Genomic DNA, 16,114 nt, shown 5'->3' on the forward strand with positions numbered 1-16,114 from the left:
TTTGACTAATAAGACTTGTGGGTTTATGCTTATTCTTGCCTTTATGACTACATAATAATTTATAGAATCAACTAAAATCAGCTATCCATGGTATTTTCGTTGTATTTTGCCTTTTAGGTTATTATTCTTGGCGAAATTCAAAGGATGGCTCCTGGTTCATCCAGTCGCTTTGTGCCATGCTGAAACAGTACGCCGACAAGCTTGAATTTATGCACATTCTTACCCGGGTTAACCGAAAGGTGGCAACAGAATTTGAGTCCTTTTCCCTTGATGCTACTTTTCATGCAAAGAAACAGATTCCATGTATTGTTTCCATGCTCACAAAAGAACTGTATTTTTATCACTAAAGAAATGGTTGGTTGGTGGTTTTTTTCAGTTTGTATGCCAAGTGAGAAGACGGTATATTTGGTACTTATTTCCCTCTCATTTTGACCTAGTCTCATACTGCAGAGGGTACTTTAAGTCATACTCCTTCCATCAGGTGGAACCACTGTGAAGCTACCTCAAACTTAGAGCCAGGTAGTTGCAATTGAATTAAATTAGGAATAAATAAAAATGGATACTGGTGCAGTCATTATGAGAGGCAGTGATTGTTAATTTACAGCTTTCATGATTAGCAAGTTGCAGTGATGCTGTGCTATGAATTTTCAAGTAATCGTGAAAAAGTTAAACATTGAAGTAATGAGTTTTTATGATATTCCCCCCACTTAAGACTGTGTATTCTAGTTTTGTCAAACTATAGAAATGATGATGTGGAAGAACTTAGGCGTCTATGGGCATGGTCAAAGGCTCAAACCTTTTGTTTAGTATTGATATACAAAGGTGACCTAACTGCATTTTTAGACCATTTATCTGGGATTATGGTTTTGCGATGTCTGTCCTGAACACTTTTGTTGTAAAAAAATAATAATAAAAATAATGTTTAATATTAAGAAAGAAACTAAGTATTTTATGTGAGAGGAAGTGTGAACAAACTTGACTCTTTTAAGACTAAAACATAACACTCCTAGAGGATGGAGTTTTAACTGTAAGGTGCTACAGTGCAGCTGATCTACCAGCAAAAATACCTTCTGATTTGTCCCTATGCAGATCAGGTGAGCTTCACATACCAGCAGTCTATCTGAAGAGCTGTGATATAAAAAGCCCAAACTGTTGATTATTAGCCAGGTAATGTGAGTAAATTATATAGGGACATATGAAAATACAACTTAAATAATAAAAAATGGAATATAAGGAAAGCAATAAATGGATGGGCTGAGCTGCCTCTAACTTGCGAGCAGATGGTTTGATCTTGAGCAGAGACAGGACTCGGCCTGTTCCGTGAAGGCAGAGCCATGGAGCATGGTTTCAGGAAGGGCCTGCAGCCCGCTTCTCCATACACACTGGTGTGTGTGGACGATGCCATCAGGGCACCATTGCCAAGTAAGAAAGTGAAGCAAATCAGAAACTTGTGAAGTGGAAATGTTCTAAATGTGGTGAGTTACAATAAAAAATCATAGTACTCTTTGTAGCACAATTCTTAAGCATGTTATTTTCTGTTGAAGTTTACAATCAAAGGAAAATAGTATATTTTATACTGTTTACTGAAAGAAAAAGACCACATAGGACTCTAGATGGTATCCAGCCGCAGGCCAGAGCTGAGCACCCAGCCTGGGAGGCAAGCTCCAGACCTCACATGTGCTGAGCCGTCACTCACCAAGTCTCACTGGCTTCCAGTCTGACATTTCACGGGAGATTTCTTGTTGCTCAAAAAATGAACTCGCATTTGTCAATGACTGTTTTTCTTACTAGATCTGTAACTTTTCTAAATACACGTAGCATGTAATGGTATCTCATTAAAGTGTGTTCCTGTGTGACAATTTTGTACAAATTTGCTATTTTCCATTTTTATTTCAAAATACACATTCAAACTTAAAATTACCAATGTGTTTGAGTTTTTTGTTGCTGTTGTTTTTGATGTTGTGCTACTAATTGGAAGTTAACATGTTTTTAATCAGAAGCATGATTTGGAAGAGTCAAAGAGGAAGCACCAGAACTCTAGCCTAGTTTTTGAGGTGGTGGCAGTTACTAAACAGGGCCGACAGATCACTTACGCTTCCCAAGTCCTCGCAGTAGGTCCTGACCCTGAAATGACCACAATGCCAGGAAGATACTTTGTTTGCATAGATCTCAGGCCTTACATGTGACCGTATTTGTGAATTTGAAACTTTTTCCACAAGATAAATTTTAAATGTGTCTAATGGGAAGAACAACCTAAGAGGTTGTACAACAAGCCGCTGATGTTTACTGATGGCCTCCTCTGGGTGCTGGGATTTTGACAGAGGAATTTGCTGTCAATTCCTCTTTAAACCCAGCTTTAAAATTTCTCTCTTTTGTATTCTTTCCCTTTATTTCTCAGACCGGCTGACACTTAGAGAAATAGAAAAGAACCTACATGAAATATCAGGGGCTGGTTTGCCCGGATAATGAAGGAGACAGGTTAGATACACTGGAGCTTCCACACAGGAGAAAGGGAAGGAGCTGGAGGAGAAGGTAAGTTGAAAGACTTGGGGGTTTTGTTTTAAGTGAGAGATTTGAATAGGTTTAATGCAGATGGTGGGGATCCAGTTAGGAGATTAAGACTGAAAATACTAGAGGGAAAGGTAACTGACAGTACAGGGTTCCTAAGAACCCCAAGCAGTAAATTCTAGCATAGCTGGGGGTGGGGTGTGAAGAGGCAAAGAACCTTTTTTTTTTTTAATGGGCTGGTGTGAAGTTAAATTTGTAGTTTTGTGGCAGGAAGTTCCCTTAGTGTAACTTATGTATTTTCTGTGAAGCAGAAGACAGAACTCTGTTCAAAGTTAGGGAGATGATAGATCGAGGGCTAGAAAAGTAAGGCAGGCTTGAAACAATCATTGTCACGAATGGGAGTTGACCAGAGATTAGTAAGGTCGCTGGGCCATGTGTAGGGGCCCGGTTGAAACCAACGGTTACAAATGTGCAGTGGTTCCAGGCTGTGCGGCTGTGTGAATCTACCCGGTGACACTCGGCTGTTTGGGTGCTGCCATGGATATCACATGTGTTGGCTTTGTCCAACTTTGGGCTTTTGCCCACACTGATTTTAAAAAGACAGAGGAGCCACAGATTTTGGAGTACTGCAAAATGATTTTCTGAATTGATGAACCATGGACTCTAAGCTGGATAGACAGAGAAATGAAAAGAAGGGACTAATAGGGAATAAGACATGTGATCCATGATCCAATAGTGCTGATGGACGTGAAGATCCACTGTTGTGGGAGGAGTGGAACACTAACACTAAATGATGGGGGCTGTGGTCAGAAACAGGTTGTCTGAATTGGAGGGGCACACGTTTGGTCATGAAAATGGTGGGACTAAGAAGAATGAAGGGGTATCAAGAGACCATTATAGAAATGATGTGAACTAAGGGTGACGATGTTGGGTGTGTGCTCTTCTGTATGGACATTGATTTTATGCTAAAATGAGATTCAGTATGTGGGAACATAGTAATAAAATGATGTTGCCAGGGGCGGTGGCTCATGCCTATAATCCCAACACTTTGGAAGACTGAGGCGGGCGGATAGCAAGGGCGGATAGCAAGGTCAGGAGTTTGAGACAGCCTGGCCAACATGGTGAAACCCTGTCTCTACTAAAAATACAAAAATTAGCTGGGCGTGGTGGTGGGCATGTGTAATCCCAGCTACTCAAGAGCCTGAGACAGGAGAATCGCTTGAACCCGGGAGGCAGAGGTTGCAGTGAGCCGAGATCACACCACTGCACTCTAGCCTGGGCAACAAAGTGAGACTCCATCTCAAAAAAAAAAGATAATGTGATATAACTTAGTTGTGTTTACAAACTTTTGATTTTATGGATTTGAAAAAAATCCATTGTTCATTTTTGCCAGATAACATTTTTTAAAGCAGTCAACCATTATTCATAACAAGAAAGACATTTTAACTCCCACCTCCTCATTTTCCTCTCAACCCCCAAATGAGTAGAGACATAATCCCAGATTAAAGGATAATACGCTGGGCGCGGTGGCTCATGCCTGTAATCCCTGAGGTGGGCGGATCACGAGGTCAGGAGATCGAGACCAATCTGGCTAACATGGTGAAACCCCGTCTCTACTAAAAATACAAAAATTTAGCCAGGCATAGTGGTGGGCGCCTGTAGTCCCAGCTACACGAGAGGCTGAGGCAGGAGAATGGTGTGAACCTGGGAGGTGGAGCTTGCAGTGAGCTGACATCGCACAACTGCACTCCAGCCTGGGTGACAGACGGAGCGAGACTCCGTCTCAAAAAGAAAAAAAAAAAGGATAATACTTCCAAGGAAAGGCTTATCACACATGCACACACCCACACATTCCTCAGGATCTAACCTTTTGCAGGTTGAAACCGCATTCGGGAAGCAATACTTAATCCACTAAAATAAAATTTCACTTACCACTTGAAATAAACTTGAACTCAAGAAATTTCCCTCCTTGGTGAGACTCAGGCAGTGAGAAGCAGCCATGACTAGAAATGGCACTGAACTGTCCCTTAGAAACCCTTTTACAAAACATGTTCATTGTGCCGATTATTGTGTCATCATTATCAGTGAGATGTCAGAACTTTCCATAGATAAAATAAACACTCCAAGTTAATTCATTTCTTTTCAGATTTGTGTGAATTTCAGTTGATCCAGAGCAAGAAAAAATGAATGTTCACGTGTGAAAGTCTGTGGGTCCATTGCATGGACGATTAAGAAATAATGGATAACAGATTCAAGTCAAATGCAGTACGCATGTGGGTGTGTGGCCTAGGATATTTGGATTCTAGCCTGTTAGGCCACTGATCAAGTGATCTTGGCCAAATTACAACTTCTGTTGTCCACATTTGAAGACTCAGGCCCTTTCAGCTCTAATATTGTATATAAAAGTAAAAGGCAGCTGGGCACACTGGCTCACGCCCGTAATCCCAGCACTTTGGGAGGCCGAGGCAGGAGGATCATGAGGTCAGGAGTTCGAGACCAGCCTGGCCAACATGGTGAAACCCCACCTCTTCTAAAATACAAAAATTAGCCGGGCATGGTGGCGGGTGCCTGTAGTCCCAGCTACTCAGGAGGCTGAAGCAGGAGAATCACTTGAACCCGGAGGCAGAGGTTGCAGTGAGCCAACACTGTGCCATTGCATTCTAGCCTAGGCAATAGAGTGAGACTCCATCTCAAAAAAAAAAAAAGTAAAAGGCACTTTGAGTGTGTAGAGACTGTTCACAACTCTACTTTTTTTTTGAGACAGAGTCTTGCTGTTGCCCAGGCTAGAATGCAGGAGCGCAATCACAGATGACTGTAGCCTCAACCTCCCAAACTCAACTTATCCTCCCACCTTAGCCTCCCAAGTAGCTGGCACCACAAGTGTGTGCTACCACACCCTGCCAGTTTTGTAAAATTTTTTGTAGAGACAGGATCTTGCTATGTTGGTCCAAGCTAGTTTCAAACTCCTAGTTCACGATATCCTCCTGCCTCCCAAAGTGCTGGGATTACAGGTGTGGGCCACCACACGCGGCCGCAACTCTTCATTTTGACAGGCCATAGTTCTCAAACTTTAACATACATCATTGTCATCATGTTAAAAATGACAATGCCAGGTCTTCATACTCTGGGATTCTGGTTCTTCATGTTGTTAAAGAGATGCAGAGATTCAGGAATCTTCATGTTGTTAAAGAAAAAAAGTGTACATGGCACTTGATAAAGAAGGATAAGGCAGACATTGTTCAGGGGGAGGATTGCGATAGCTGTAGAGAATGCCACGATGGGGTTTTGCAGTCATTCAGGGCAAGAAATTAGGCTCTACTCCAAATACAACAAGGAAGAGTGGGAATTTATAGCTGAGGAGTTGGTGGGGGTGGTGGGAGGATCCCAGGGGACTTCAGGGATACAGGGGGATTCCAGCTAAATCGACTCTTAACAGGCTTCTTGCCTGGCAGGCCAGAGTGATCAGACATCACCTGGAGGTTGGTGGAGGACGAGGAACCCAATCGAATGTCAAGGTTGGGGCGTTCTGGCTAAACTGACTTAGCAGGCTGCTGGCTATAATTGGACAGTGCAAAGGTGAACAAAGAAGTCCATAAGTCAGAACCTCGTGGAGAAGAGAGTTCAGAGGTGCCTGCTTAGAGATCGGCGAGGGAGAGAATCTTCCTCAGGGTCTAACAAGCACTTCAGGCGATCCCCATGCCATTGTTCCTAGGATCACACCTGAAGAAACGCTGCTGATGTCTATGTCACAGTCCTTTCTGTCTTACCCATGAACCAAGTGAGAAGACTGCATTGGCCAGCAGTTTTTATTATTTCTCTTTAACTCAGGTCTGGACTTTAAACTTCCATCTGCCTCTCTCCTACTTTCATGGTGTCTGGAATGTTTTCTCAATGCCAACAATCAATTCTCTGATTCTCCAGACACCAGCTGGATATCCTACATTCAATTCTAATACTGTCTACCTGGAGTTAGCACAGACCCCACAGGTTAAGGGCTCGTTCCCACAAGACCCCCACAACTTCAGATGCTCGTTGCAAGGCCTGGCCGCCTGCACCTCTGACCCACTGGCTATAATTCAGGGGTTCCTGCTGAAACTGTAATAGGTCCATCACCCAACGCAGGCATCAAGGCAGTACACCAGACCCCCAGCTGCACAGAGAAAGCGGTATTATCGTGGGGCCACCAAACAAGAAGACAGGAGGAAACCTTCAAATCCATCTCCCCAAGGAGTTTGGGGCGTGGGCTTTTTTTTTTTTTTTTTTTTTTTTTTTTTTTTGAGACGGAGTCTCACTCTGTCCCCAGGCTGGAGTCCAGTGGTGTGATCTCAGCTCACTGCAATCTCTGCCTCCCAGGTTCAAGCGATTCTCCTGCCTCAGCCTCCCGATTAGCTGGGATTACAGGCGCCTGCTACCATGCCCAGCGAATTTTTGTATTTTCAGTAGAGACAGGGTTTCACCATGTTGGCCAGGATGGTCTCGATCTCCTGACCTTGTAATCCACCTGCCTGCCTCAGCCTCCCAAAGTGCTGGGATTACTGGCCTGCGTCACCACGCCCTGCCTGGGTTTGGCTTTTAAGGGTTTTGGAGTGGGCAGAAGTGTGTAGATGGTGGATTGGCTGAGTAGTGCGGTGTGAAGTCATGGGACAGGAAGATGAAGAAGCTGTATTCTCACACTGATTTGATTCCTCTCTGGGGGTCTTCACAGTGGTTGGTTTCAGCTGCTTCGCTGAAATTCAGGGTCTGAGAAAAACATCTTAAGCAATCCTCAAACAAAAGTCTTATGATTCTAATGTCAGAGATCCTGTCTATAGGAATAATGGGAATGCAAATGATCAGTGGCAGGTGCTACGAGACTTTAAGCAATGAGGAAGGGGCCAGAGCGCAGCCTGATAGATGCTGAAATATAACCGTGTTTCATTCTTGTTAATGCTGTGGGGATGGCTTCATCACAACTTCCTCCTCAGGTTTCAAAACATGTTAGAATGAGTCACAGAACTCAGGAACACACTTTACTTACATTTACCAACTTAAGATAAACAATACAACTAAGGAACAGCCAAATGGAAGAGAGGCATAGGACCAGGTGTAGGGGAGGGGCATGGAGCAGCCCTGCCACCTCTCAGGCACCAGCCTTCCAAAACCGATGTATTCACCAGCCTGGAGTTTCTATACAGCTCAATCTCCAGCTTCCCCTTTCCCTTGCATAAGGCAAAGGTCAGGGGCAGAGTGAAAATTCCAACCTTTTAAACATTTAGTCTTTCTGATGACCAGCCGCATCCTGAGTACCTAGGGGCCACACTCTAGACCACCTAATTAGCATAAATGCAGATGTGATCAAAAGGAATTCATTATGAATAACAAAAGACTCCCATCAGTCCTGGCATGGTGGCTCACACCTGTAATTCCAGCACTTTGGCGGGCTGAGGCGGGCGGATCACTTGAGGCCAGACCACCCTGGCCAACACAGTGAAACTTCATCTCTACTAAAAATACGAAAATAAATTAGCCAGGCGTTGTGGCAGGCATCTGTAATCCCAGCTACTCGGGAGGCTGAGGCAGGAGAATTGCTTGAACCCGGGAGGCAGAGGTTGCAGTGAGCCGAGATCACGCCTCTGCACTCCAGCCTGGGTGACAGAGCAAGACTCTGTCTCAAAAAAAAAGAAAAAAGAAAAAAAGACTCCCATCGCTTAGGCAATTCCAAGGATTTAGGAAACTCTGTGCCAGGAACTCTGTGCCAGGAACAGGGACAAAAACCAGATACATATATATGCTTTTTAAAAATATAATTTCAACTTTTATTTTAGATTTGGGGGCACATGTGCAGGTTTGCCACATGGGTATATATGGCATGATGCTGAGGTTTGCAGTGTGACTGATCCTGTCATCAGAAGAGTGAGCATAGTTCCCAACAGTTAGTTTTTCCACCCCTGCCCCCTCCCTCTCTCCTCCCTCTAGGAGTCCCCAGTGTCGCTGTTGCCATCTTTATGTCCATGAGTACCCAGTGTTTAGCTCGCACTTATCAGTGAGAACATGCCATCTTTGATTTTCTCTTCCTGCATTAATTTGCTTAAGATAATGACTATATATAAAAATATATATATCCTGTAGCTAAGGACTCGTCTTTCTACTTGTAGGCAGTATTTACAATGCATGCATCAAATCAGCACACCAAGACGACCGCAGAGAAAGAGGTTTAATCGTAGGGCCACCAAACAAGAAGACAGGAGGAAACCTCAAGTTCATGTCTCCAGAAAGTTTGGGATTAGGGATTTTGTTCAGTAGCTGAATGTAACTGGCCAGTGCAGAAGAGCCTAGTGAAGGTGGAGAATGGGGGAAGGAGGACCCCATGCTGGAGAAGTGATGGAGATTTGAAGTCTTGGAAGGTGGTAGCAAGGGACATGCCAGAGACGAGACAAAATCTAATACTCTGTTAAACATCTGTAATCTAACAGTCTTCTATGGGAGTTTATTATATTTCCATATCCTATGTTCACTTATAGTGAGAAATAAAAATAAAATCTTAAGCCCCCCACAACTGATTAAATGGATCCCATTGTGAAGGGAAAATACCTTGAGCCTCCAAAATCACTAAGGAAAATTCAAGCTGGAAACTGCTTAGGGCAAACCTGCCTCCCATTTTCTTCAGAGTTATCCCTCTGCTCACGGAGATAGAGGCCTATCTGATTGCCGCCTTTGGAAAGGCTCATCAGAAACTCAAAATCATGCTACAGTTTGTATCTACCTACGTGTGACCTGGAAGCTCCCTCCCTCCCCGCCTGAGTCTTCCTGCTTTTGTTTCAAACCGTCCCGCCTTTCCAGACCACACCAATGTACTTCTTACCAATACTGATTGAGGTCTCATGTCTTCCTAAATCGTATAAAACCAAGCTGTGCCCCAGCCACCTCGGGCATGTGTCGTCAGGATTTCATGAAGCTGTATCATGGGCGCATTCCCCAACCTTGAAAAAATAAACTTTCTAAATTAACTGAGACCTGTCTCAGATTTTCTGGGTTCACATTATTTTGGTCAAGGGGACTCCCCATGTAACTTTGAAAACTAATTTCTAGGCTGTGAGGGGATGGGAGGTCAGAGGTCAGATGTAACTTGCTGCACACCCCCACCTTGCTAACCCCATTAGGCTTTCTTCCCTAGGGGATAAACAGAAACCAGCTCTTTCCTTATATTTTTTTCTTATCCTTTTTTTTTTTTTTTTGGAGAGGAGTCTTGCTCTATCGCCCAGGTTGGAGTGCAGTGGTTCAATTTTGGCTCACTGCAACCACCACCTCCCAGGTTCAAGCAATTCTCCTGCCTCAACTTCCTGAGTAGCTGCGACTACAAGCACGTGCCACCATGCCCGGCTAATTTCTTTTGTATTTTTAGTAGAGATGGATTTTCACCATGTTGCCTAGGCTGGTCTTGAACTCCTGAGCTCAGGCAATCCGCCCGCCTCCGCCTCCCAAAGTGCTAGGATTACAGGCATGAACCACCGCACCCAGCCAAAACCGGCTCCTTCAAAAGACTCCAGTGCTGATATCAACAACTACCTGAGGCTTCCCCACCCTTTCGCAGTGTCCACATAACAATTAACCAGCTTCCCTCCTGATAAGAGACCCCCAACCCAGCGTGGTTCCGGACAGTCTTCAGAGGCTGCACACACAGAGCCTGTGTGTCCCTGCTTTATCTTGTGATGTATAAGGCCTAATTGTAATGCATTTAAATGTTAAGTGTCCACCCCAAAGTGAACATGGGACACGTGTTGCATGCATGTTAGCCTACTACACATGCAGGGGCCTCCTCTTCCTGAATATTCATAGCTCCTCCTGTAATCGGTTGAATATGTATACTTAAACCTGCTCAGCATAAATTCCTGTTCCCTTTACCCCGCTTTTGAAGTGTGTGTTTCCAGCTTCTGGCCCAAGGCTACGCTTTCCAGCCTGTCAGAATGGCTGCCTGCAGGCAGCAACCCTCTAGGAGAAAGCAAGCTCCCCTTTCCCAATTTATAAATGTCATCACACTTCAGTTTACAATAGTATTTAATTTTTTGACCTTTAAGTTCTCCAAGGTCCTTCCCCATTTTTAAGGCTTTCAAAATTAACTGATGATTCTACTAAAAAGCTAAAAATATGGTTTTTGTTTCAGAACATAATATAGTCGAAAGCACCATATAGAAATAGTTCCCTGTTTCCAGCCAATACAGCTGTGTCTCTGTTTTGAACATTTGCCTCCAGAGTGTTGCTGATGCAGTTCAAACAGAAAGGACTGAGAAATAAAATTTGCAAGTGGTTTCTGTTGAGAGTTTCTATTGTTTATAAGTCTGTGAGAATTAGTTACATTACAGCAGGGGGTGAGAGAGAGAAGCAGCGGGTACCAAAACCTCGCTGAGCTCCTACCTGCCCTCCCCATTTCTTGCCCGCCCCCCATGGGTACCTGCCCCCTGCGATGAACTCAAGACCCTGGAATGAGAAACAGTTCAGATTTGTCTGGCGTGTGCATGTCACCTGTGGTCTAACTCATCACCCTGAAAGAAACCAAAATATTTCACCCCAAAATACCTTTCTTTGACATATTTTGAGATGGCTGTTCAGAGGGCCTGCGAGCATGGGCAGCCCTGCAAAGGTCTCTGGTGGGGGAGATTTGCATCTGCCGGGAAAATCAGCAGTGGTACAGTCAGGCTTTGAGTTCCTCCCTTGTCTGGATCTAGAAAAGATTAACTGAGAGTGACACCTCTAAACAGCTGAAAGAAACATTCCCATCTATTCTCTCTGAGGGTTGCCACCTGCCAGCTTTCATCTACATAACAAGACCACCTTTGCAGACCAGGCCTCCTCTTCTCTCCCTCCCGTAACCTGTCTTGCCATTAGAAACTGATTTACCACCATAACCTGTTTTTAGCCAGGCTCCGAGGCCCCATTCTTTCCCTAACCTCGAGACGGTATAGAAAGGTCAACCATCTGGCCATTTCTTTGAGTTCTTCTATTTTGTAGGACTCCCATACATATTAATACATTCAGATGCCCTTTCGCCTATTAATCTGCCTTTTGTCAGCTGATTTTTCAGTGAACCTTCCGTGGGTGAAGAAGTTTTCCCTTGGCCTCTACAATCCCTTTACCCTAAACCTGGCTGATACAAAAATTAAATGATGTAAATATTTTAAAATCTGCTTTTGCTGGGCACAGTGGCTCACACCTGTAATCCCAGCACTTTGAGAGGCCAGGGCAGGAGGACTGCTTGAGCCCAGGAGTTTGAGACCAGCCTGGCCAACATAGCAAGACCCTATCTCTACAAAAAAAAATTAAAAATCAGCCAGGTGCTGCCTGCAGTCCCATCTACTTGGGAGGCTGAGGTGGGAGGATCCCTTGAGCCCAGTAATCAAAGGCTGCAGTGAGCTACGATTGCATGACCGACTGCACTCCAGCCTGAGCTTAGAGCAAGACTCTGTCTCAAATAAAAAAGTAAGTAAATAAATAAATAAAAAGTATCTGCTTTTAATGGACAGATTTGTTCTTTCTAATTTACTTTCTGTCACTTTATTAATCAACTTTGTAGTCTGAAAAAATTTTTTTAAATCTTGTCTTTATAAATGAGGAAAGAAAATAGCTTTTATTCAAGGAAGGTGAGTCCTTTAAAATTATCAGGCCCAGAGAGACTTTTTTTTTTTTTTAAAGATAATCTTGCTCTGTCACCCAGGCTGGAGTGCAGTGGCGCGATCTTGGCTCACTGCAACCTCTGCCTCCTGGATTCAAGCCATTCTCCTGTCTCAGCCTCCCGAGTAGCTGGGATTACAGGCGTGCCACCACACCTGGATAATTTTTGTATTTTTAGTAGAGATGGGGTTTCGCCATGTTGGACAGGCCGGTCTCAAACTCCTAACCTCAGGTGATCTGCCCATCTCAGCCCCCCAAAGTGCTGGGATTATAGACCTGAGGCACTGCGTGAGGCCCAGAGAGACATTAAGATGAGCCAGCAATCACGTTGTACTTCCCCTTTGAGTGATATATTCATCTTCTGAAACTTCTTGCTGTTGCCATAATAGCTACAAATTAACCTAATAATAATGTACTTGACGCTATAACCCACACACTATAGCTTAACAATGTATAGCCAATCATTAATATTATTTTTGTAAACCAATGAGACTTCCTGTCATACAACTTGTATCAGCCCACAACTTGTCCCCTTTGCCTTTCAAATATCTGCTTGTAGCTTTCAGCACCTGAAGATCCCGGGAGCTCCCAGCCAAGGACGTCAGATCTCATCGTCCTTGCTGCTTTGCCACCCCATTCCCCTCAATAAAGTGGTTTGACCCCCACAAAAAACAAAACAAACAACAATGAAAAATCTGCTTGTAACAAAGGCTGAACGAAGCACTCTCCAGGGCAAATGGGAAGTGTGTCTTGTGCAGATGTCGTCCACCCTGGACCAAATAAACTCTATATTAATGCTACTTCTGTTTTTTTTTTTCTTTAGATTGACATTATGAACTGTCAAGGCATATCTCTCTGATATTCACTCCATTTAAATATCCTTTATATTTTATTTGAATGTCTAGTATTAGTACAAAAATCATACAAAATTGGAACTTGATTTATCCCTCTTCTCTCCCTATCCCATTCCAGCCCCTCACACATCCTCAAATATAGAGCAGAATTGAAACATTGAAATAGTTGAACCAAACAGTGTTTTTGTCAGAGGCGTTTGAACCAGAGCAACTCCACCTTGGATAGAGGCTGGGTAAAATAAGGCTGAGACCTACTGGGCTGCATTCCCAGGAGGTGAGGCATTCTAAGTCACAGGATGAGACAGGAGGTTGGCACAAGATACAGATCATAAAGACCTTGATGATAAAACAGATTGCGGTAAAGAAGCCAGCTAAACCCACCAAAACCAAGACGGAGACGAGAGTGACCTCTTGCTATCCTCATTGCTCATTAGGTACTAGTTATAATACATTAGCATGCTAAAAGACACTGCCACCAGCACCACGACAGTTTACAAATGCCATGGCAATGTCAGAAAGTTACCCTACATGGTCTAAAAAGGGGAGGAACCCTCAGTTCCCCCCACTTCCTGGAAAATTCATGAATAAGCCACCTCTTGTTTAGCATATAATCAAGATGTAACAATAAGTATCCTTAGTCAAGCAGTTCAAGCGGCCGCTCTGCCTGTGGAGTAGGCATTCTCTATTCCTTTACTTTCTTTTTTTTTTTTTTTTTGAGATGGAGTCTTACTCTGTCACCGAGGCTGGAGTGCAGTGGCGCCATCACGGCTCACTGCAAGCTCCACCTCCTGAGTTCGCACCATTCTCCTGCCTCAGCCTCCTGAGTAACTGGGACTACAGGCACCCACCACCATACCTGGCTAATTTTTTTGTACTTTTAGTAGAGACGGGGTTTCACCGTGTTAGCCAGGATGGTCTGGATCTCCTGACCTTGTGATTCGCCCTCCTCGGCCTCCCAAAGTGCTGGGATTACAGGTGTGAGCCACCGTGCCTGGCCCCTTTACTTTCTTAATAAACTTGTTTTGACTTTACTTGATAGACTCACCTTGATTTCTTTCTTGCACGAGATCCAAGAACCCGCTCTTGGGGGTCTGGATTGGGACCCCTTTCTGGTAACATTTTGGTTCATTCAACGAACTCATGAAAAAGAAAGATGGGCTAGACTCAGGGCCACTCTAATACATTTGTGTCCCTAACGTTATCCTACTAAAATATTAACATGATTTATATGGATTCTTGCCAGGTCCAACCCACAGACGCTGGCTGAATGACGGATGAAAGAATACACTCAAGACACCAGTATCCAGTGAAAGAGCGGGCTAGGGGACTAGGCCGTGCACAGACCCTGAAGAGGGTGCTGTAAGGAGTCAGCAGCCCTGGCCCTGGCAAGTTGGTGCTGCAGGCATTTATTTAGTACAGATCTAATGACAAAGGCTTTGGGTCAACACACTTGTGGGTAATTAACATGGTCACCCTTCCCAGAGAGAGTAGTCCCACGCGGATGATTAAAGGCCAGGTTCTGAGGCCTAAGTAAACTAACTTATCTAGATCAGTTTCTTTACATCCCCTTGTTACCTAACCTAAGCTCTTCAGCGAATTCAGCTGCCTTCAGCCAGACTCTCTTCTGAAGCTATGCAAACTCCCAGCCTTCCGAGAAGGTTTGCATCCTTTTCCTATAATTTTTCCTACCACCCTGACTGCTCTCTTAAAATTCTCTTCATAAATTTCTCCTAAATTCCCACCACTGCCGACCAAGTCACTGATGGAAGCTTGTGAACATTTATCTGTGAGCCATAGGCCCATCTACTTTATGTTCAAGCCCTGATGTAAATGTCCCTCATGTCACTGCACTGATACCAACTATGAAACCTCCATGGAGAGGGGCATAATTGAAAATTGTGTCAAGTAAATTCCAGAAAATTCCAAGTTGACATCTGCACTTTCTTTGGAGTTTGTTGGGCACCTCGTTTTTCAGCATGTGAAACTCACAGGCAAACTATGACTAAGAAATATTTTTCACAGGCTGGGCGTGGTGGCTCACACCTGTAATCCCAGAATTTTGGGAGGCCAAGGCAGGTGGATCACCTGAGGTCAGGAGTTCGAGACCAGTCTGGCCAACATGGTGAAACCCCATCTCTACCAAAAAAAAAATATATATATATATACACATATATATGTGTATATATATATATATGTGTGTGTGTGTGTGTGCGTGTGTGTGTGTGTATATATATATACACACACACACAAAAATTAGCTGGGCATGGTGGCAGGTACCTGTAATCCCAGCTACTTTGGAGGCTGAGACAGGAGAATCCCTGAACCCAGGAGGCAGAGGCTGCAGTAAGCAGAGATCACGGAGATCACGCCCGTGCACTCCAGCGTGGGTGACAAGAGTGAAACTCCATCTCGAAAAGGAAAAAAAAGAAAAAATGTTTTTCACAAACTGCAATCACAGTTCATTTCAACTCAGAATCCGCCCCTCCCTGCCCCAGCTCCCATCTCCACTTTTCTCGACTGGGTTTTGTGTAGTTTGGCTAATAACGGCTCTGGGATCCTTTAGGTGGCTGCCACACCCAATCTGAACTCCAGTTTCTGCTTCCCTAAAATAGAAACACTAATATTGTCAAAAGACAAAATTACAACAAATTTAGCATAAAGATCTAATTCGATTAATTAGCAATTCATGAATTAGACAGCATCTCTGTAAAAGTAGACAGGTGCTCTGATGGGCTGAGCAACCAAAAATAAAATTCTGAGCCTCCCACTATCCGAACAGGCCCCTCCTCTTGGCAAGGGCATTACAAAGTTAACCCTGAAAAACTAATTCAGGCCATGATGGGAAGAGGGAAACAGATATTCTTCATTATACCTTCCTCCCTTTTGGAATTACGGATAGAACAGACTCTTTAAGTCTGATAAGAAACATTTATAATCTATTCTCTCTGAAGCATGTCCTCTGGAGGCTTCATCTGTATGATAAAACCTTGGTCTCCACAACCCCTTATTGTAACCCAGACATCCTTCCTATTTAATAACTCTTTCAACCAATCCCCAATCAGAAAATCTTTAAATCTACCTGTGACCAGAAAACCCCCACTTTGAGT

General features: G+C 43.9%; 1 protein-coding gene across 2 annotated transcripts in view; it reads left to right on the forward strand.

Annotated features, from left to right (window-relative positions):
- CASP3 (caspase 3) overlaps positions 1-9,498 on the forward strand; it is a 29,329-nt gene extending 19,831 nt beyond the window's left edge. For both annotated transcript variants that reach the window (XM_050789916.1, XM_050789915.1), the window contains one exon: positions 118-9,498. In XM_050789916.1, the coding sequence (XP_050645873.1) occupies positions 118-347 (230 nt within the window). In that variant the 3' untranslated portion in view covers positions 348-9,498. The remainder of the gene's footprint in view (positions 1-117) is intronic.
- Positions 9,499-16,114: the final 6,616 nt, after the last annotated feature.

This window comes from Macaca thibetana, chromosome 5 (assembly GCF_024542745.1).
Source record: "Macaca thibetana thibetana isolate TM-01 chromosome 5, ASM2454274v1, whole genome shotgun sequence".
NCBI classification, from domain to species: domain Eukaryota; kingdom Metazoa; phylum Chordata; class Mammalia; order Primates; family Cercopithecidae; genus Macaca; species Macaca thibetana.